Source organism: Mizuhopecten yessoensis, unplaced genomic scaffold (assembly GCF_002113885.1).
Source record: "Mizuhopecten yessoensis strain PY_sf001 unplaced genomic scaffold, ASM211388v2 scaffold5229, whole genome shotgun sequence".
NCBI lineage: Eukaryota > Metazoa > Mollusca > Bivalvia > Pectinida > Pectinidae > Mizuhopecten > Mizuhopecten yessoensis.
In genome coordinates, this window is record NW_018405944.1 from 2,720,149 (window position 1) to 2,744,631 (window position 24,483).

At 34.7% G+C, this 24,483-nt stretch overlaps 1 protein-coding gene and 1 long non-coding RNA gene across 2 annotated transcripts; one reads left to right on the forward strand and one right to left on the reverse strand.

Annotated features, from left to right (window-relative positions):
- Positions 1-4,494: 4,494 nt before the first annotated feature.
- Positions 4,495-13,585, forward strand: LOC110450477 (ecdysteroid-regulated 16 kDa protein-like). The gene is made up of 4 exons (XM_021498030.1): positions 4,495-4,701; positions 7,441-7,542; positions 9,405-9,589; positions 11,160-13,585. The coding sequence occupies exons 1-4, from the start codon at positions 4,611-4,613 to the stop codon at positions 11,238-11,240; spliced, it is 459 nt and encodes a 152-aa protein (XP_021353705.1). The 5' UTR covers positions 4,495-4,610; the 3' UTR covers positions 11,241-13,585.
- Positions 13,586-22,964: 9,379 nt separating this feature from the next.
- Positions 22,965-23,528, reverse strand: LOC110450479. Its single transcript, XR_002462983.1, has 2 exons — positions 23,443-23,528; positions 22,965-23,397 (listed from the first exon to the last, which is right to left on the reverse strand). It is a non-coding gene; the product is annotated as an uncharacterized LOC110450479 (long non-coding RNA).
- Positions 23,529-24,483: the final 955 nt, after the last annotated feature.

A 24,483-nucleotide genomic window follows, 5' to 3' on the forward strand; every position in this document is an offset into this window, starting at 1 on the left:
ATATAGTGTGGATGTTGTTTCTATCCTTTTTCTTTTCTTTTCTTCCTCTTTGTTCTTTGTTCTTTTTCACACCCTTAAAATTTATTTTTTCGACCATTTGTTGACCCTAATGACCTATCCTGTGTTTATGGGCCGTTAAGCATTGACAATAATAATAATAATTAACCTTTGTTGTATTTTTCACAAAATATGCTCAAAAATAATTGACAACCATATATTCATATCAACGTTTCCCTTTCCTTTAACAGAAAGTTCTCGTAATAAAAGAACAAATGAGATATGGTGGTGTAGATGGTCAAAAAGTCAAAAACAAATAATAGAGGAAACATTTTGGAGAACATGATGGTCAAGATTATTGAAAAGATCTTATGAATACTTCAAAATCCACATACCATTTATTTCACTTCTTGAGTGTACATTATTACAATATGACTGCAACGATAAAGACATTTGATTGGGTTCTGAATGATGCTCGGTATCTATTCTTCCTGAACCTGTAGCTTGAATGTCTCTGTCAGACGTCCTTTTTGATCTGCATGCATCTGGACTTCTTTTTCTTGAATTCCGTCCTGGCCCAATTCAGTTTCCTCTAGTGTAATGAGTACCCAACTTGCTTGGATATATGAAGTGGTGGTCACTGTCATGTCATCCTCTGTTCGCTGGTACGGGTTCCTGACAGCATTCTATGTCCTCTCGTCTCTTTCGGCTGCTTTAATGATGGGGTGCATTCCTATTGCAATCAAGACTGCAGTTGCAATACCTCTCTCTATACAGTAGTATGCCACATTGTCATCCTACCAACGTTGGAGAACCTCAACTTAATTCTAAAGAAGTAATCATTGACGACCCTCTCATGTTCTGTGATGTGGTAATGTACCATATCCTTCCGGATTAGTAAGTGAGGAACTGAGAGATATGCGTTGGCAGGGTCTGATTGCACACACGTCAGATCACATCTCTTTTCCTTTGTCTTCCTTATCAGTTGGTGTGTTCCACACAGCCTAAAAAAACGGGGATGTCGCTTGTCTGAACCGACATGTCAACATATCAGTTTCTTATGATTTACTTAATCGTCCTCTTCGCCAGTACAGAGAAAAAATCTTGCCCTCAACACAAAGCAATGAGATGGTTTAAAATTACTTGAAGACTTCTAAATCTCGGGTTCTTTTCCCGTTCTGTGGGATGGTTCCCTTCTTCGACATTTTTATCATCATATGTCATAGTATCCTCAATAGTTTGAGACATTTCTTGTAGACTATGTAGGGTATGTCACTTTTGGTCCTGGTGCTGTGTCCGATCTGGCTTTCTTTACAGACTCTTGGAATTCATTCTATGTTGGTTCCCTCACACCAAGTGGCGTTGATGGTTCCTTTACAGGGGATATCCTCTTGCACTTCCCAATTGGTATATCCATACGTTCGTCGTTGTTCATTTCTTTCGACTGTTGTTCGAGCCCATCCTTGTTGGGGGTGTTCCAGATTTTTCGTCCCCAGGCAAGCTTTTGGTAAATCTGTAGGTATCTCGAATGAACTGACTCAAACTCTTGAATTTGTTACGTATTTTGCAGCTCTTCTAAACCTTGCCTCTCTTCGTGTATTGCCACTCTATATCTTCTGTAACGTTTCCCCAGTTCAGTTCGATATCCCTTGATTTCCATCTCTCGTTTGTTTCCATGTGTTCTGTCTTGCTTTGGCTTTGACTCCTTCAACGGAGGCGATCTCTACTCAAATTTTAGACCATAGTCTTTAGAAATTCAATCTTCCTCTTTACATTGCTCTGTATAGCAGTTTATAAGATTCCTACCAAATCACCATCCAGATTCTACCCCATATTCTCGAGGTCCATACGGGGCCAGTTGTGTTTGCAGAATCCGTTTGCCCATCTTCTTGGTATGCCCGCAATGCACGCTCCTTGTGCTGCCACTACCTGATTCTGACGTCAGGAGATTCCTAGTGCTGTGGGGATTCTAGGTTTCTCCGCCGTTAACCCAGAACAATGGGTAATCGCTAGGTCTGTGCGTTGCGACTGGCTCCCATCATAACCGCATCTCGATATCTCTTATCTTAATCTTACAGGTTTCCCCGAAACCACATCTGACTTCTTTCTTTCAGCAAGTGTTTTTGCACTATTCGTCTCGAATTCCGTCGACGTTTCCCTTAAGTCAGCCAATGCGAGTCTCTCGCCCCCTTTCTTGGGAAACTCTAGGAGTTTTGTTAATCTTGTGGTTAGTAGATTTTGAAACAAATGTCTGCTCGGGGGAACTGTGCACCGATCTCGTAAAGCTAGGATACAAGGGTATCTTAGCTGTACCAGTTCATCTTCGGGTGAGGTAACTAAACTATTGCAATGTGTCTATGGAATCTTATAAACTTAAAATTAGATAAAAAAAAAAAAAGATTAATTTCTAATGATATTGATGTTATATGTTTATATTTCAATGCGTTATGGTTAATATCATTGCTGCAGACAGAGACATACATCAGAGATGCCGCTAGGTAAAAGTCGGGTAGACACACTGTATTACGCCCAGAGAACAAGTGTCACTAGTGACACACCTAACCAGTTCAATAGTACCAGGCAAGAGTGCGATGTGGCGCTATATGCATAGTCACTACATCGGGCGGTGATGGTCGGGTGTGATAAATTGTTTGGTTTGGTTTAATTTTGTCTAATGTCCTATTAACAGCTAAGGTAATTTAAAGCCGTTACTCTATGCGTGTAGTGTATGCGTGCTAGCGTGTGTGTATTCAGGAGACATGGTATGTTGGTGTGCTTGCCTCCTTGTGATAGCGCGATCTCTATGAAATGCCATACCGAAGGCACCCAGCACAGCATTCCGTAAAAACGGTAACACACTAAATTTTAATTATAGAACAGAGAAGTTTGATGGATGAATATATAATCCACATTTCAAAATATTGATGTAGGCCAAATAAAGTTGAATTTAAAAGAGATATTCACAAGGTTAAAAGACACACATCATATAAAAAAGGAGTTTGCCATAATGTGTTTTTTTGTCAATATGCAGATCTAGTGTTTTTTCAGTTAAGGGTGTACTCTTCTGAGTTTTAAATCACGTTCAGGTCTCGTTCTGATCACATGTAACAGGTTTTTGTAATATTTAATACTTCACGGCAGGTCAACATTTCACCTTCTTTGACATTAGATTGATCACTTAAATTGTCATTTTGTCGCCATTTTTATTTGAAACAGATTCATTTTAGTTCACCTAGTCCGAGGGAACGGTAGCTTATGTAATGGCGCGGCGTCCGTCGTCCGACCGTCAACTTTTCCTTTTCCTTAAAAACGCTACTTGTCCTGGTAGTAAATTTTATCCAAATTTGGCCTGGATCATCCTTAGACAAAGGGGGCTAATATCCTTCTCCTTTAGTATGATTTGAGAGGTTTTAATATTTTGATGAGTATACGTTCCTCTGTCTCTTGGCCTCTTGTTTCATTGAAATTGTATGCAACAAAGTGGAAAATTGTTCATTATTGTATTTAGTGTAACTGAAGCTTTTGATTTTTTAAGCCCGAAAGGGTCAAAAAAGAAGCGCACAGACCCTAAATTTTACGGCTGTTTTAGGAAGAGAAACACATTTTCTTTTGATTCATTATTATTATTATTATTTTATATCAAAACGTTTTAATCTAGCGTTAAATATCCAAAAAAGGTGTAAAAATAGTATGTGTTCATAAAGAAATAAGGGGTCGGGGTACATATGTTACTTAAAACGCTTTTTTTGGGATGAAAAAATAAGATAAAGAAATTTTACTTTCGTAATTTATCTGAAATACTATTTTTATCAATTCTTGAAGCATTCAACTGAAAGCTGTAAGAATTAACGTTATTTTGTTCTGCAAATGGTCAAAACCAAAAACATTAGGAAAACGGTCTGGACATAAAATTCGAAACGTACAGTGCCAAAATATTGATCCCCATGCTGCAAATTTAGTTTATCCAACAAGTTTATAATAAAATGTAAGCTTTTATCCACGGTATTTAAAGATACCATCTGTTTTTTTGTTTTGTTTTTTAAAGTCTTACCATCTTGACCTGTTCAAAACCTCATACTAGCGCAGGATAACGAGAAAACGCACGTGAAAACGATATCGCGAAATTCACGGACAGTGGTAGTTTACGGACACTGGTCGGGTCCCATGTGTATGTGTGTTGTGACCCATTTCAGTGTAACTTAGCACATAATGTGTATTTCAGACATTTGTAACGAACCCCTGTGTAGGCTGTGAGTAGGGCTGTGAAAAATGTAAACAGGAAATGACTTCTCTGATGTGTTACGTTACATCCTTAACACATAAGATCTAATTTTCTTATTTCCTCTTAAATAAGAGCATTTGGGTATTTTATAATATTTCCTCTTGATGAAAGGCGTGTCAGTTCAAGTCCGAAACTACGGTTTTGTAAGTGGGCATGAGTGAGTCACGATATATCCTGAATAAGAAGAACGTTATCACACGAATCATATACCATATAGAAATCAAACGGTGTGTACTGTTTTAGTTATATCATACGATATCAGCTGACTTTTTCCATGGTATCATAGCTGAAACATTGCTTTCGTTTTAGCCGGCAAAGAAAATTAACAGAAATGGCGTTATTACAGACACTTATCATATGTGCATATGTCAGCTTAGCTGTTGGAGGCCCATGGAAACAATGCATTGACGTGAAAATGGCTGGTGAGTTTTTGTTTGGCCTATTTTCAAGATATACTGTATTTCAATCGTTTTATAACTTCCTTCTGAGAGTTTTCCATTAATTGAGAGAATTTCCCTGTGTAGTATTTACAGAAACCGAATTTCACACTTTACAAGGAGTATTAAGTCAAGAATGAAATCCATGGAATTAGATTATGTTCTACAATGTCGTGATGAAAACGCATCAACTTAATCAAAGTATACTGATCAGCAGGCCCAGTAGTGCCAGTACACAGTAAAGAATTCTACTGTAGTCGTTTCGGTAATAAAAAATAAACAACCAACAATAAATAACAAATGAGAAATATTTATTAACTAATAAACGAAGTACCGAAACAATAATCAAAATAATTGAAGTACCGAAACAACTTAAAAACAGGTACCGAAACGACTTGCAAAAAGTACCGAAACATCTTTTTTTTTTGAAGTACCGAAACGACTTTACACCAGTACACAGTAAAGACCTAAGCTTATATAGCCACAGTATATTCACATATAAATTATACTCCAGTACTGCTGTATTGAGCTATATTATCTCAGTTTCAATTTTCATTAAGTTAAAGCTAAGTCGCATACTAAGGTTTATGGTAATGTTGACTAAAAAAAGCATACTGTACAGTAAGATGTTTATTTTCATTTTTCATAAAGGTAAAATTTCCGATTTTTGAACATCCTTATTTTTTAAAAAGAATATTTATATTTAATGTCTTTTGTTATCAACCTAATGATACAATCTTCTTTTAAAAGCAACTTTGTTTCGTTTTCCATAAAAAAGAAAATCACATGAAAATAGCCCAAAAGACCTTTTTCAGATAGTTCAATAGAGCTGTTCTAGGTCTTTACAGCTATATCGCTCAATTGGCAGAGTGTACTCGACCTGCTGATCACGAGTGTTTTCGAGGTCTGTCCATCAGCAGTCAGGAGCGACATTTCTGCCCGGGAAGTCTATAAATACTGAACTTCATTTTGGGACAGTTTTCGAGAACGTGGATTTGCTAACTGGAGCGTAACCAAACCGCAACCGGGTACTCTGGCGGGTTACCCTTTCCAGCCCTAATTAAATTATAAAGTTTATTTAGCGAGGGCAATTGAAATACGAATTGACCGCATTACTGAAACTAATTCTCTTTTCAGATATAGGCAGGTCCAGTACACTCTGCCGATTGAGCTATAGAGCTATAAAGACCTATATAGCTATATACACCTATTATTTATAGCTGTATTAAGCTATATTTTCTCAGATTTCAAATTTCATTAAATTAAAGCAAAGTCGCATAAAACAATAAGGTTTATGGTAATGCTGACTACAAAGAGCATACAGTTAGGTGTTTATTTTCATTTTTCATAAATGTAAAATTTCCAATATTTTTACATCATTATTTTTTTTAAAGAATACTTATATTTAATGTCTTTTGTAATCAACCTAATGATACAATCTTCTTTGTTTCGTTTTCCTTAAAAAAGAAAATCACTTGAAAATAGCTCAAAAGACCTATTTCAGATAGGTCAATAGAGCTATTATAGGTCTTTACAGCTATATAGCTCAATCGACAGAGTGTACTGGAACTGATAGGGGACATTAAAAATGCTACTAATCCTGAACAGCTCAGTAGATTTTAACTAAATTTGGCCTGGAGCATCCTTAGGCCAAGGGGACTCAATTTTGTCTCCATCAAGATGTCTAGAAGTGCCTGTTAATATTAGGGTGTATTTATTTAAGCAATAAACTGCATAGATGTGGCAGACCAACTGGTATAACTGCCACATGTGGCAGTTATACCAGTTGGTCTGCCACATCTATGCAGTTTATTGCTTAAATAAATACACCCTAATATTAACAGGCACTTCTAGACATCTTGATGGAGACAAAATTGAGTCCCCTTGGCCTAAGGATGCTCCAGGCCAAATTTAGTTAAAATCTACTGAGCTGTTCAGGATTAGTAGCATTTTTAATGTCCCCTATCAGTTCCAGTACACTCTGTCGATTGAGCTATATAGCTGTAAAGACCTATAATAGCTCTATTGACCTATCTGAAATAGGTCTTTTGAGCTATTTTCAAGTGATTTTCTTTTTTAAGGAAAACGAAACAAAGAAGATTGTATCATTAGGTTGATTACAAAAGACATTAAATATAAGTATTCTTTAAAAAAAATAATGATGTAAAAATATTGGAAATTTTACATTTATGAAAAATGAAAATAAACACCTAACTGTATGCTCTTTGTAGTCAGCATTACCATAAACCTTATTGTTTTATGCGANATAGTAATATAGAAGGGCTTTGCCACACCAAATGTAAATATTAAAACAATAAGGCCCCCCAGGACGCCATATTGGATTTTGACATCTGAAGTTTGTTCTTGCTATATCTCCAGAAATACTTGATGGATCTTTCTGAAATTTCATATGAACAATACAGTACGTACTATGGAGTGATCTATCTTTACCTCATATCAAGATACAGGCACTCTTGACCTCTTGTTGCAAAATAATGTACCACTGGTAGTTCTGTTAATTAAATAACATTGTATATAATGAATTGTGAATCTGAGGTTTGTGATCTCGTAAATCTATATATATATATATGTGATATCTCTAATCTCTGTCAAAGAGCTCACATCTGGTTGTTCATACTGACAAGATTTAATATTCTATACGTCAGGTCCATTGGATAACAAGATTCTAGACGGAGGTACATAATGAATTTTATTTTATTTCAGCAACAATCAGCCATGTTGCAGTGGCAGGCTGTGCGCCAGGTGCTTCCATTTGTGATCTTAAGAGGGGTACCAACGCTTCTGTGACAGTTACATTTACTTCAAGTAAGCTGTCATATATATATACACAATAAATTTGATACCGTTTTATGTTTTTTTTGTGAATGTTTCGTTAATATTGTCGAATTTCATCTTAGTTCAACTGAGAGAAATAAGATGGTATGTGTGTGAAGGTGACCAAACATTCTCCTCGACTAATGATTGTGTTGAATGCAGAAATTTCAAATATTTTATACAGTTGATTTCAATAAATTAGAAATACTTGCTGGAAAAGTGAACCAAGTGCTTTAATTTTCATCTACCAAAAAAAATCATACCTTTTAATGCTGATGTGAAACTTTAAACATAGTTTTATTGCATATGAAAATGTGTGTGTGGGGGAGAGGGGGTATTTTTCATGAAACTTTATAAATGAATACATATTTTAACATTTACATCTCTTGAGATCGAAACTCCAAAGATCAAAGTCACAGCAATGCGTCACAAGATCATTTTAATGCTTGTCTTGGTTAGAACTTCAAAACTTCTCAACATTAAATATGATACTTCAAATTGATGTGTCATGTACATGTGTTTGGGCAGTGTGCCAAACGCAGTTACAGCGTCTGGACTTTATTTCAAAAGGTCAATGGTTAAAGTGTGGTAATGCTTGCCCAGGAAATACCTTGTCTTCCGACAGACTGAACAAATTTTATTTATAATTACTATAGTACATCATTTTTACTTCCGCCTATCTAATCTCAAGGAAATTATTTTGAGATGTTTTATTGTACAAAGGGATGACAGAAATTCAGGCTGTTTCCTTTAGCTAAAAGTTTCCTTAAGCTAAAAAGTGCCTTATTTTCCCAAAATGAGGAATATATTCCCACTTTCAATAAAAATAATGCTATATTTTCCCAATTCATAAAGGAACAGGCTGTTGTCAAATTCAGGTAAAGAAACCCTGCTGACATGATCCAACTATAGGTTGTATAGGTCGGACATGATCCAACTATAGGTTGTATAGGTGTTCTCCTTGTTATGAGTCTGTGTTACAATACCACTTGAATATTACAGCACATATGCTGTTTTACCCAAGCCACACAGATATACTCAAGGCAGTAACAATTATTAAGGGTAAAATAGCTTATTCAAGGCCCAATACCTGGTATCTGTATGATTCTACGTCCTTGTAATCATTAGGTGGGTTCATTGTTGAATTTGCTATGATCCCCCCCCCCCCCCCCCCCCCCATTAAAACTTAATGGAACCTCAAAGCTATAAGTAACATCATGCATGATTAGCTCATTCACCCCTGAAGACACATTTGAATTCTTCCATTTCAAAGGTTGGAATAGTTCATTATAAAATTTCAGGGGTGAATGAGGTAAACAATGTGTCTGTAGGAGACGTATAACTTATTATGACTATGCAGAACGCCTGGCATGTCTGCATACGATTCTCCTTCCTTTTGAACAGTATGTCTATAAGAGGTCACAGAAGTTAATAACTGTTGTCCAGCATGCAGAAATATAAATTTCACAAAATTTGATAAATTTATACATTTTATCTGTGTACAATTGTTACTATGTACATATAACAGGAAAATAGAGTCAATGCCAGTTCAAAGGTAGGTGTGTTGTTCGGTGTGTGCTGCACTTGAGCGTGGATATGCAGGGTGATTAATGAAATAAGTGGCCAATAAAGATAAATTTCCAACTAACTGGTGACGCTTGAGCATGTTGTGATCGAATTCTTCCTGTAAAATGTACTATACTTCCCATTTTGACACTTTTTTTAGGGGTATTAGTTAGCATAAGGATTACGTTTCTTTTGGTTTACAATATTGAATCATTCTCCTATGCTGCTCAGTCCCGATAGTTTTTGCATTTCATGTCACTTAAATGAGCACACTTTTACCATTGCAGCCACGGAAGAAACCAAAGCCACAGCTGAGGTGAAAGGTTTGATTGCCGGTGTCCCAGTCCCATTTCCTTTGAATAATGCTGATGCCTGCAAATATAAGCCAAGTGGAATAGCACCATGTCCTCTTAAACCAACAAAGCAGTATGTGTACACTCATCAGGTGGAAGTAAAATCTCTATATCCTAAGGTAGGTAGAAATTCTCTAATATCATATTAAAGATCCCCAAACCACTGCCAGGGAGTGTATCTAAGTATTGAAAACTGTTTTTCCGGCATTACTATAACTTTGATAAAACCTTTCTGAAAAGAAAACCATGCCTTGCAGGATTTTTAAGAGAAATAATATAGAGAATTTTTTTTTTTTTTGATGCACTCATGATAATAATGTTTTTGTGGTTTTACTTTAAAAAATGAAATAAATAGAAAATTTGATTATTTGCCAATTAAATACCAGACATATTTCCCTTGTATTAGCAGTGCTTTGTACTTGTGTACACGGGACAAGAAACTTTGTTACCCGAGTCCTGATAAGCTTGTTATAACACACGAAAGTTGTGTAATCCAATTAATTATTGCTTAAATTTGAAGCAATTTGTTGATAAGAAAAAAGTTCATAGGTGTTGAGTATTCATTTTCATCATATTACATATTTTTTTCGAATTTCACACAAATACATGTATGTTGCGTTTGGTTATCACCAACATAAACAATAGGACAGCAAGCACATTTGATACAAACTTCTGTAAATTCATTACCAAATATTTTATTAAGAATTGATTATGGATATTTCACCAAAAAAATAAAAATCACTATAAAAATTACCTGAATATAGAAAAATAAACGATTTCATGACCAAAAACAATCCCAATGGAGATGTGTTTTAAAGACGATGAATCTTATTGTTCATTGCCGAACACAGGCCGATTTCTGAGGCATAATCAGCTGTCAGTTAGTCATAATGCTGCGAAAATAAATATGTATATATATGTCGATGTACAATGACATCAGACGAAAATCAGGAGATAATCAGACTGTGATCTAAAGTTCACCCTGCTGTTAATTCAAAGGAAAGATAAAAACCAAGGGATTCATATAAACAACTGAAGAAAGATGACGAACGATATTTCAGGAAAAGTTAACCTGACGATGAGATTTGTTCCTGTTACATCAGGATTATCTTTTACACCTTTTTAGAATCACGCACAAAATGAGTTAACAGTTCTCTAAACTTGCCCTGAAATCAATAGTAAGCTAGCTTTTATACACAGTCAAACTTGTATGAGCCAATGTCTCGCTATTTCGAACTACAATCTTTATCAAGGTCCGATTGTTAGGTACACATTGAAAATTACAACTTATAAATTGAAATGTCTCAGTATCATTTTCAACATCGAAACATGCCAACTACATAAAACGTATTTTTCTGATAACATTCAATCCAATATTTATGTATTTCAAATTGAATATCCTGCCTTGTGTTTCATCATTTAACAATTACAGTCAGTCTCATGCAGTATATATACAGGATATTCAAAAAGTTCAACATTCTTAAGTCAAAGTCTTGATGTTTCGAATTTTGCTGATGGTCCCGTAAAGTTAAAAAAAAAAAGCATGGAAGTTTGACAATACATTATTAATATCAAACGTTATTTGCATAGAAGAGATTATCACAAGTGTGAGATATTAGATTGGTAGGTGTGGTCATATTTCAATGAAGATCTACAAATTATAATGGACTCTTTAATTCTCCATTTCAGATAATGGTCGAAGTGTTGTGGAATCTGATGGGAAGCTCCGGATCAATATTCTGTTTCATGTTGAATGCGCGAATTGTCTGATGAAACATCAATCTGAGCTACAAGTCCTGAACATGATGCTACCTGAAGTAAAATTTAAAACATAACTCAAATTGGATCAGTACCCCAAAGTAGAGTAGTACCCAAAGGAAAAACCTGTTCACAGAAGTGCATCTAAATCTAAGACATGCCCAAAGTTCATATTTCATTATTATATATAGCACATTTTCTTGTTTATTGGATTATTTTTAAACACAATCTGAATAAGATTTTCAAACTGAGAGATTTATAAATATAAGTTCATTAAAAGGTTTTAAACAGATGCATTTTAGGACTATGCTCCTTGTTTCAGTTGGTAGCAATTGACTTCAATACACGTACTTACGACACCAAATTTAAAAAAAATTCCTTAAAAACCATGAATTTAAAGTGTAAAATATAGAAACACTGAAGCTGTAATTTACGTTTTGGGTACTTCCATTTTGGAAACCTCTGATAAGGTAAATGGATGGTGACGTGCTAAATGTCCGAGTGAGAGTGTGTGGCAAGTGTGAGGGTTCGTAACTTTCATTTACTTTCATAATCTTTGTTTTTTGTTTTGTTTTAAGATCACAAGCTACCTTACAGTGGCTGGTCAGGGATTTATACACTGCCACTGTGTATAGCTAGCTTACTGTAGCTTAAGTATCTTTTCCTGAGAATGTCTTTCAGACATTAAAATTTAAATGGAAAGCAAAGGTGAATTCCTAGTTTGGAAGCATATATCCTTAAGTCTGTTTTGTAAAATAACAGTTTGACTTTGTCTTGGAGGACACAAAATGTCCGCCTCTGAAAAGTTCCACTCTATTTTAAAATGAAATTTGTGAGAAGCGAGATGAAACTAAAACTGTCCACTTTACATTCAGTAATATTATTCAGTTCTTGACGGCCAGCATTAAGAAAGCATTAATATATAAAAATCTTCATTATTGAAGTTGTGTATACTGAATGTCAGGTCAACATTGTGTATACATAATAAACATGTTTAAAATTTTAATATTACTGCAGGATAAGAAATAAATATGCTTGCCATGATTACAATCCGATTAAAACCATCTGTTACATGGCTCGGTTCATTTCGTACTACACCCGACGCATTCAGGTGTAGTACGAAGTTGATAAAGCCATGTAATAGGTGATTTTAATCAGATTGGCCACGATTATTGGATGTAAATGTAAAAGGAAATATATTCTTAAAAACATATTTTAAATAACATACTATTGACCGGTAAACAACATTGTGAAATCCTTCATCTTTGTGGGATATTTGTGTTGATTAATTTCTAGTAAAACCAATAGTTTATTTTTACCATTGTCTTTCATTTGAAATACAGTAAACGCTCGTCATACTGCCACCATTTGTCGAAGATATTTTGGCGAAAGTTGAGGGATTGTAGGGAGAAATTCTTAAGAAAACGAGAAAAAGGGACACTAAAATATTGGCAATAAAAGAGACGTCAAATATAACAAGGTTTTACCATATGTACCTTCATCTAAAAGATAAGATTCCACAAATTGATATCCTTATAGAATAATGTTTTTTTGATAAAACTCCATTGTTAAACACAACTTAAATGTTTACACTGTTTACGTTCGTCACTGTTTATGACCAGTGTTGGTTTTTGTTAGAACATTTTTTCATGATTTAGAATAGAATATATTGCAAGGATTTACATCAATAATGTTTATATAAATTTAAGTGGTCGCTGTATATTGCTTTCTTGGATATAAATAGTGAATCTCAATAACATTCCTTGTTATAGATCAAACACTTTGTGTACCCGAAATTAACTATTTGATTTTTGTTTAATGTGAACTTGAGTTTTTTCGTGTAGTTGAATTACATTGGATTTTAAGATTATAAATACTTTCTATAGTTGATGACTTGAAATGGAATGTATAGTTGATTTATTACAATGTTCATTGGAATTCGAGATCTGCCTTCATCACATTTATACATACTTTGTATCCTTAGAAGATGGGTTGCATTGGAATACTTGGGACAGTCAGTGATCTGATCTCATAGTTGCCATCTGAGTTGATCTTTAACAGAATTCTTTTTTCTTCGTCTAGGCTTTTATAAAATTATTACTTTAAAAAAAAAATGTAAATTTTTTGCAAATTTTGTTTCTCAGAACAATCAAACAGAAGTGTCTGTGATTGGATTACATATGCAATACAAAATGAGATTATTTTGATGTTTGATTTTATCCTTTATGCTATTTCATATGTGTCCAAACCAAACCGACTAGTGTATTTACAACTTTCTCATTTTGATTGAATAAATCTGTGAAATGTGAATTTGAAGTTCATAATCATATGAAAATAAACCATGTTTTGTAACAAAATGCTTGTTGTTTTTGTATTTTTGATAAATATCACAAAACTATTGTCTGCTCACCTTGCCCAAAGCCTAAAAAAATCATTTTCCTTACAGGTACTATTATACAGTCCCATATGCATGTTGGAACTCCTAAACAGGAATCTTGTATATTAACTTTGTGATTTCATATGTGATTTGCCACTATGACAAATGTAATATCTTATAAGAATTGCATAACTAAATGCAAAATGCAAAACATTTGTAACTATTGCATAATTAGAAGTGCTGTCAATGACGGATGACTAATCAATAGGGACAGGGCCCAAGGGGAACATATCAAATTTGAGAAAGATCCCTCCAAAACGGCCATTTTGTTTATACGATCAGTCTTAAAAGTAAGCATGCACAACTACAGACCAAGGAGAACATTCATATCGAATTTGAGAAAGATCCCTAGCTCATACAGTACTTTCTGAGAAAAAAGAATTGTTTACGGACGGACGGACGGGCGACGGACTACGGACGAAGCTAGGGTGATTTGAATCAGAACAGATGATTAATTGTGGCTAAAAGGCTCCTGCCCTTGACTTAAGAAATACATTTTATATACAGCGCATATTTTGTGTTGCCTCCAATCGTCTGTTGGATAAGCAGTGTAGCAGACGTTAAACCAATCAATCAATCGATCAATCAATCAATATGACCTCCTGGGGAGGGCGTTGCGTTCATGATTCATACTTTTTCATATATTTTACGCCAAAATAACATATGAATAGTACTTGAATATATGAACTTCTTATCGAAAACATGATCATATCCTGCCCACTGACAGATTGCGTAGTAAACATTTATGTTTTAGACATTTTCAGTTTATATTTGGAAATTAAGTTTTATTTTAAGTTTTATTTCTTGCATGATAGACTAGCAGCTAGGTAGTTTATAAGTATATGTATTTGCCGGGGAAACAAACTATATAAATATATGATCATTTGTACGTTTTCCTGATGAAAAAAAAAGATAAATAAATAAACAAAATAAATTGTAACATGTATATACAATGCATATATATTTAATTAATTCACTTAAAAACGAGCACAGAAGAATTTTGAAAAGTTAAGATAAAAACCCTACATAGATAATAAGGTTAAGACATGGTTCAGACCACAGGGACTTGGGAATTTGTCCCTTGGAATTTGTTACAGCTATATTTGGACCCAATTAATTATATATATGAGCTGATCGAGGTGTTCCGAGTAATTTTACACGTTTTATGGGATTAGAGGTAAAAATGCAACGCCAATCGATCCTAATTGATAAAACAGGTGAAAGCACTCTGAACACCTCAGTTTAAGGTCCAAATAAAGATGTAACAAATTATCAGGTCCCTGTGGTTCTGATCACATGTCAAAAGCTGCGACACATTTAACGTTGCAGGAGCTATACTACTACCTCCCCTGATACAAAAATACATTATACACAATAAATCCTATTATTCTTTAAAATTACCCAAAAGGCATTCAAAATTTAATTAAGAATTTTTGAAATGCAAATAGTCTTTTAATTCCTGAAAAAGATTGAATATATTGTAGAATTCGATACAAATACATAAATTGACTCACGGAAAAACTCTGACACCCAGTCGACTCAAGAAGGTCCTATATAAAGTGCATGGAATGTGGACTGATGCGTTTTTGTGTATCAACTTCACATGTCCATATCACGTGCTTTAACCAGTTCACAAGGTCGAGGTTGTTACGATTTCGCTATCGAGCTATACTGGCTTTAATATTTCTTTGGCTCTGTCGAGTAAATCGTTTTTATAAATGCAGTACAGCGACTCTGTTAGAAAAGTGTTGTGTAAAAATATTAAGACCCCTAACAAAATGCATGTATAGGTGCACGTTAGAACGGCATGTCTCTCGTTACATATGTACCATTCGCTAGTGGGCTGTAAAACGGGATCCAACGTGTACATGATTGGGAGTAATTTGGTTCCATTAAAGAACAATAAGTTGTCACTTGTAATATCATACATTTAATATACTTCCTTTATTTTTGATATGTTTCAAATGAGATAACTGTCATTGTGAAAGCTGTATCCCTCTTAAAAAAAAGGTCCGATAATTTTTCAAGGAAGACTGTAAAATGTAAAAAAAATAAACCCATAAAGCCATTATGTATATTTTGTTGAATTTCCCACTATCTTTGTATGACATTTTGTATCCTGTGTGCTTTTAGTTTGTAGATAATAGATACTCACTTTTATTCATACAATTTCAATAAAAAAAAACACACGCTATGTAACGTGTTATATATTTTGTTTTAAACATATTTTTTTTGTAATATTATTTGGACATTCTTTAGCCATTCTGTTCTGCTAACTTTGGCCGATTCCGGTTCCTTTCATCATCGGCCTGTTTACATTAGAAACACTAACGAGATGTATTTGGTCTACGTGAACTACAGTTTCATAGTTAGATAACCACAATTGAACATTTTAAACAATAATAATAGTCAAATAACGCCATGCCTACATCTTGGATTTTTAAAGTTCTAGTTTGTTATAGTACTTAAAGAGGCTCCAACCTTTCGCAATTAACCAGCAGAATTCGTTAAAACTTTAACAAAATGGCTATACAACTATGGAGAGGTGATTTTATGAAAATCGAAGCATTCCAATAGACTTGGGATTTTTTGGGGGGAAAACAAGGCAAAAGAAATTGAGATTTCGTCAATTTTAATATTTTCCTTTTTTTGGGTGTTAATAACAATAAAAAAATTGAAAAGAGGCATTTCAAATATTTTATTCATCACAAAATATACATAACACGTTACACAAAGTGTTTTTTTTATTGAAATTGTATGAATAAAAGTGATTATCTACAAGCTAAAAGCACAGGATACAAAACTCCATACAAAAATAGTGGGAAATTCAACAAAATATACACAATGGCATTTTAATTAATTAATTTTACATTTATGGTATGTAAGTAGTGTATTTTGGATTTTAGATCAGGTATTAAATACCAGATACAAGCGCCTGTGGTTACGCTCTCTGTACAGAGCGAAAGTAAGCATAACCCCTGGTTATCAAGGATGATGTAATGGTGGAATACCAATACCTAAGTTGCAGGAGTCACCTCCCCTGATAAAAATCCAGATTATTGACAATAAATCCTATTTATCGTTAAAATAACCCAAAAGGCATTTAAAATTAATTTAAGAAATTTTGAAATACAAACAGTCTTTGAGTTCTGAAGTATTTTAAATAAATAATTAATTGTTTAGCGTTATTAAAAAAAAGATAAATATTTGAAAATATAGTAAATGCTGTAATTATTAGGTTTTACTTGTAGTACAACTCGTATCAATTTGTCTTGAAAAAAATTCGTTGATCGAATATACTCAATTTTTGTCTGACTTCGGTCTTATCTCGTTTAACATCCAATAGAAAACTCGCCTTCGGCTTCTCTGCCGGACAGTACGAGCAGATGTCCGATGTCATCCGTTTGAGTTCGGTATGTCTCTCCGTATTTCTAAGCGGGGAAATACGTCAAAAGTCACTGTCACATAATAAGAATAACTAACAAATACATATAATTTCTTGAAGGATATGTTGATATTCTTATATTATAACGAATTTGAAGCGATGTCATCGAATCAGGTTGTCATACAGCAGCACGGCGCGTTTACTTTTACAACACGTGCGTGAAATTTTCGGGATTCGATTACAGACGGATATGAAAAGTACACCTTCTTATCATTATTATTATTCGTATGTAACCTTCATCACGGCTTAACTTTTTAATCAAATACACCTTAATTTTATTAAAACATACTCAAATACAAATGAAATGTACTCATTCAAAAAAAACAACACCAAAAATTCAAATAGTCTACACTTAAATTTATTTCAATCATTTTCAATCATAATCATAAAACAAATCATTTAAACTACTCAAATACTCTTAAAAAATAAATAAATAAACTCAAATACACTTCAATTCAGATCAAATACACTCAAAAATAAATAAAATATATTCAAATACACTCAAAAATAATTAAAACATTCTCCAAAGTTCCAAAATACACCATTTTCATCCTAAAAACTGCAAACTAATAATACTGTCGCTTTCTAGTCATACATAGTCATAGGGGATTCCCAAAATGATGTTTAGAGAAGAATGTTGAGTTTTTTGGTAAAATAAGATTTTTGTTCCTGTAAACTAGATGGCTAGTCTATACTTGAAGTAATGAAAAATCGCGATGTTTCAGCTAGATTTAGACTGAATGTTCGGTCGTTACGTAGGATTAGTCCTTAGTAATTAAAGGAAATTCATTTTTTTCACCAAAAATTGACAATTTTTCACTTGAGCTTAAAAAACAATTCCAAAGACATGCTTAATAATTGATTTCAAAATATATAAGGTAAACGTACGACCTATCTCATATAGTAACAGATAGATACACTTTAACGATTGTGACGTGACCCTGTGGTCGGACTGTCTGCAGACTCGTTCGTTTGACCACAGGTACTAGCCTCGTCTGGCAATACACCTATGATATGATATGATATTATAGACAGATATGGCTAGTAGTACCTGCGGTTTGACACCCCTCTCCAGGATATGACCAGGACCGACCCAATATTTAAATATTTTCTCGTTTACGGAAAGTGCCGACGGTTCCCGATTGAGATGATAATACATATTATTCTTTGGTCCCGATGGGTTGGTCACAGGTTTGGACCTTTTGTTATTTTACTCATGCTAAAAAATTCACTGAATTAACTAACATCATTTGAACACAATTAAAATACCGATATTAGCGACATCAGGATGTTATAGGATCAATTGAAGCCTAATGTGAAAAAATCCAATATTTGAACAAATCAATTTAAGTCGCCACTTTATTTTTGTTATGTTATAGAAATTCGAGGATAAGTGGTATAACTATCCACTAAAGAGTATGAATATCTTGGTAACCTGATAAAATACAGCAGGTCAATTCACTGTAAAGGAATTGTCCAACAAAGGTCTTAAAGTTCTTTTTGCATTAAAATATATGCAGAAAAAATCACAAATTTTCCAGTAGATGCCCAGTGTAAACTTGTTCAGTCCCTTCTAAACCCTGTCCTGACTTTTGACAATTATTTTATGTTTAAAAGGTTCAATCGTGGTTATCTAACCATTAAACTGTCATTCACGTAGACCTAATACATTTCGTAAGTGTTTCTGATGTAAACGGCCTGATGTCCAAAGTCGCCTCAATCGGGAACCGTCGGCACTTTCCGTAAACGAGAAAATACTGAGGGAGGTGTTATCCCACTCTTTTGTCAGCGATTTAGTCACGTCATGCACGTTACTTGTATAAGGCTGAATGCGACTTCTCTTAACGACTTGCTCAAGAATATCCCAAACATGCTTTAAAGAAGACATTTTGGGCAATTTAGATGGCCATTATTATCGGCGCGATATCTCGTTGAAATTAGCTCCGGACATGACGTTGTAGGGGGTCATTTTTACCGAAAGTTGATCTGATCCCATAAATCGTAAAATACTATGAACACTTTAGTTTAGGTCCAAATATAGCTGTAACAAATTATCAGGTCCCTGTGGGGTTAACCACCAGCCTCAAAATTTCGCCTCGATGACACGTACACCCCATTCAAATTCCCTGGTACTATAACAAGTCTGGTATAGCAACACCAAAAATTCCAACCCTGGCCTCCACCAAGATGGTCCCGTTCAACGACGCAGCATGCAGTTAGCAAAGTGTCCACCGCCCAACGTCTCCGCACCACCCAACGTGTCCGCGGACTCTAAGCCTTCCATTACTAATCATTGAAACTCGCCATTGCTACGTGCGTCTCTGGTGCGATGGACGGTCGTGACGGTTGTGATGATACAGCTAATCTTTATTAAAAATATTTTTTAGTCGGTTTTCGTTTTGATTGTTAAGTCCCGTTCCTTTTAGCTGTCAATTTATATCACAAAGTGATTGGCAAAGATTTTACAACAATTATGAAACACCGTGTTTCAAAGACAAATTAGTAATAACAGACCTTGATTGACCTCTTTGGAATATCAGAAAAAAAGTCCATGCACTTTAAAAAAAAACTTAAGCCATCGATTGTCGCGGCAGATTCTACATACATGTACGCGTTCTTTTACGGATGAATCAAGATTTTGTTTATCACATTGTGAAGGGAGGCATACAGTACTGAAACAAGGTGCCCAGACCACATGGGCGTGGCACAGATCTCTAATCCTACGGTCCTGATATGTGTTGGTTGTTTGGTCGGTTGAAGGAGTTTTCGCCTACATATGATTCCGCCCATACGGGTTTCATCTCACTGACGGAAGTCGGTGTTCTCTCCTGATGTGTGATACACACATATGTACGGACCCCGAGGTTAGGGATCTGTCTCAAGCCCCTGTGGTCCAGATATAACGTTAATTGGACCCAAAGACCGGACTTGTTTGAGGTGCCGATTTCAGATCTATACTTGTAGACAGAATGCCACTGATATTAATCAGAGACATTAAAAGCCATACGTAGTATATAACGTCTCTGTATAATCAATATTTTAAATCATAAAATGTTCTGGTTATTTTGTAGGCAGCATAAAAACGATAAATTATCCTCTGAATACCATCACCAAGTAAAAATTCTGAAGATAAATGCTTTGATAATGCAAGATATTTTTTAGATTATGTTTGGGCCCACCAGACGTATACACTACTGGCTTTACCTAGCCTATCGAATCACTATCATGCCAGCGTATAAACATGTAAAAGTTGAATAGTTTTTAATATGATGTTTACTTGACTTATTTTTTAAATGGTTCAATAGCTGTTATCCCAGAAAATGTGATTCAAGTATATACCAGCTAGTACATACCATAAGTGTCTTGCTGAAAAATAAGTCTAAGTTGTGCCAATACCTGAGCGTTCCAAGAGTAGTCTCCCTTGTTAATGAATATATGATGAACGACAAAATCCGCCTCATTTTCAAAGTTTTCAAAAATGCATCTGAAAGTTTGATTAAGATCTCGTAATATAAAAAATTTATCAAATATTGAGAACATTTTGAAGAACAGTTTATCAATGCAAAATCTAAAAAAGAAATTAGTTTAAAAAAAATATAAATGTAGTTATAAATTCAGATTAAAGCTACTGAATTCTTGTGTGCGATCATGAATTTATGATTTAGATTGGAATTTCTGACAGACGTCATTTTGACGGTCTAAATATATAATATTTATTTATAAGACATGAAAGTTGCATTTTCGAACATGTATGTCTGGTTTTTCGTTTAGACCAAATTTGTGATAAGGGTGAAGAAAATTTGTTCATACTTCTTCCTGATACCGGTAAGTTGGGTGGTTTTGATGTTTATAATTTTATTCCTTTACTCATGCTTTCAAATCGATTCTACATCATTCAAACACAAATGATTAATTTTCAGAGATATAAGTATGCAGGTGTTGGAATCGATTTAACTCCAAATTGATAAAAAAGTTAAAAAACAAACTTGAACCCCTTACATGTGTTACCTACAACAATTTTTGGTTGTAGATGAGAAGAAAAATAAATATAAAATATTTACTTGTGACAATTTCATTTGTCTCAAAAGAATAATTGATAATAATATTTTGAGGTTATTATATACCGCTTTATCACAACTTAGCTTGTTTGTCATCTCAAAGCGGTTCACAAATTATCATCCGTGGTTATAGGACCTTTGCAACTGCCAATATATTTCTCACCTCCCTGGGGAGCATACAGCCGCATCGGTGCTGTCATCATTTCGACGCTCACAGCTAGCATTCAACAATTCTAGCACTGCCCAAGCAGGTACTGATTTACACCCTAATGGGCCTGCATCGCTCACCTGGTATTAATCTCACATTTGTTACCTTAAAAGTAGACTAAAATAAAGCTACAGGAATAATATCAGTGTCTTGAAAAGAACCTGTTAAACGATTTATACTTTTTTGACCCCTGTGACCTTGAAAAGCAAACATGGACATTGAGTTGAACAAACTTTGTAGCCCTTCATCCCAGAATGCAAATTGCCAAATATCACCACCCTATACCTTTTGTTTATTGAGATGTCTTATCAATATTTAAGCACAATTGACCAGATGTGACCTTGAAAGTGTGTCAAGGTCATTCACATGAACAAACCATCGACCCATAAGTTTTTGTAATTCAGAAAGTCGTTTAAAGATTTCAACATATTTGACACCTGTGACCTTGAATATGGGCAAAGGTCATTCATTTGAACAAACTTGGTAGCCCTTCAACCAAGCATGCTACTGGTCAAATATCACCACCCTGGACCTTTTGGTTACTCAGTGAAACAAGTTCGTCTTTATAATCAAGAGGCCTAGCATGATGATATTTAACCAGTAGCATGCTGGGTTTAAGGGCTATCAAATTTGTTCAATTGAATGACCTTCACCAATTTTCAATGTCTCAAGGGTCAAATGTTTTGAAATAAATTTAAGTAGCTGTTTCTATTTTCAACACATTTGAACCCAGAGACTTTGAATAAAGGTAATGCATTCATCAAAGCTACTGGCCAAACAAAGATTCCCACCTAAGTCTGTTGTTTATTCCAAAGTAGTTGTTTTAATGGGGTTTTCTTTTAACATATGAGATGGATGAAGGTCACTCATTCGAACAAACTTGATAACCTTCACCCCAGTATGCTATTGGCCAAATATTGTCACCTTAAGCCTCATGGTCGTTCGGAAGAATTTGTTTTGAGTAAAAAGTTGATGCCGTACAGACGACGAATGCTTCACCATGGCATAAGTTCACATGACCCTTTAGGTTATGTGAGTTTAAAACCTCTCCATTTACACTGTTTAAAGTAGAGTCCCTTTGGCCAAGTGTGTTTCAGACCATTTCATTAAACAACGTTCTATTCCATGGTCCTATGGAAGTTTCACGGTAACTTTGATTCAAATCTCACCCCTAGTTCAGGAGAAGTCTTTTAAATGAAAAAGCTAACTGACGGACACTGACAGTGTCACTGTGCCACAGGCAAATAAGCAAATAAATACATTTTCAAAGCAATTTGAATTTGAAACAAATTTATTTACATCATTTTTTACGAGGAACATTTTTTTTCATACTGTACATGTTGATTTATAAATATTTTTTGACATCTTTGAACTACTTTCCTGTATCACTGTCCAACATTCATACCAAAGGTACACATATATCTAGGACAACAGACAAGTTCTTATACTGCAACGGATGGAAAGTCATTCATCTTACAGGCCTAACATAGTGTATTGTAAAGGTTTAGTGGGCCTGTATCACTTACCTAACATGCTGTATTGTAAAGGTTTAGTGGGCCTGTGTCACATACCTAACATACTGTATTGTAAAGGTTTAGAGGGCCTGTATCACTTACCTAACATAGTGTATTGTAAAGGGTTAGAGGGCCTGTATCACTTACCTAACATACTGTATTGTAGAGGTTTAGAGGGCTTGTATCACTTACCTAACATACTGTATTGTAAAGGTTTATTGGGCATTTGTCACATACCTAACATACTGTATTGTAAAGTTTTAGAGGGCCTGTATCACTTACCTAACATACTGTATTGTAGAGGTTTAGAGGGCTTGTATCACTTACCTAACATACTGTATTGTAGAGGTTTAGAGGGCCTGTATCACTTACCTAACATACTGTATTGTAAAGGGTTAGAGGGCCTGTATCACTTACCTAACATAATGTATTGTAAAGGTTTAGAGGGCCTGTATCACTCACCTAACATACTGTATTGTAAAGGTTTAGAGGGCCTGTATCACTTACCTAACATACTGTATTGTAAAGGTTTAGTGGGCATTTGTCACATACCTAACATACTGTATTGTAAAGGTTTAGAGGGCCTGTATCACTTACCTAACATACTGTATTGTAGAGGTTTAGAGGGCCTGTATCACTTACCTAACATACTGTATTGTAAAGGTTTAGAGGGCCTGTATCACTCACCTAAAATACTGTATTGTAAAGGTTTAGAGTGCCTGCATCACTCACCTAACATACTGTATTGTAAAGGTTTAGTGGGCCTGTATGACTCACCTCATATACTGTATAGAAGAATACAATTTTACAGACTAGGGGCCAGGAAAGCTAAACATATGAAATGAAATATGGAAAATTAAAAACACAAACATTCAATTAAAATTTATATGAACTGTCAACATCACAGCCTGACCAACAATTGGTTGTGTAAAATGATATTCCTAGGCAATAAAAAAAAACATGTATGGAAAGAAAATGCTCCTAAGATGCTTAAAACTTAATGTCTGTACTAACAGTTATTAAAAGAATCAATATTCTAAAGTCATGTTTGTCTGTGTTTTACATCCTATTAACAGCGATGATCATTTAAGGACGTGCCAGGTTTAGGTGGTGGAGGAAAGCCGGAGTTCCCAGAGAAAAAACACGACTTTTCGCCAGTACTTGGCGACTCCTTAAGCTTTGTAAGCTGTAGAACCTTTACCCTTTTAATACAAAACTTTTGATTTTATGTAGCTATAAAAACTAAAAAAATACCAGAAAATTGGTCATTGCCTTTTCTGTGTTTAAGTTTCGACACAAAATCATCTTACAAATCAAAAGGTATGGTTCTGGATGCGTCTATGTTCTCTGCACTCTTGGAATTTGTCCTGACCGACTCGAAGGCTATGTGCGGGCCACCTTGGGGATACTACAAGTAACATGACATATTCCAATGATGTAAAGAAGATAGGCGTACTGAGAGAAAAACCCATGAATTTCAAAAATGCACAGAATAGGTTACTCCCCTTGTCCTCCGTACTTCCAATGATATTATATATTAACAAAGTTAAATGTACTGTACAACGGGTTATTTACGCAGGCTTAAATGTTCCC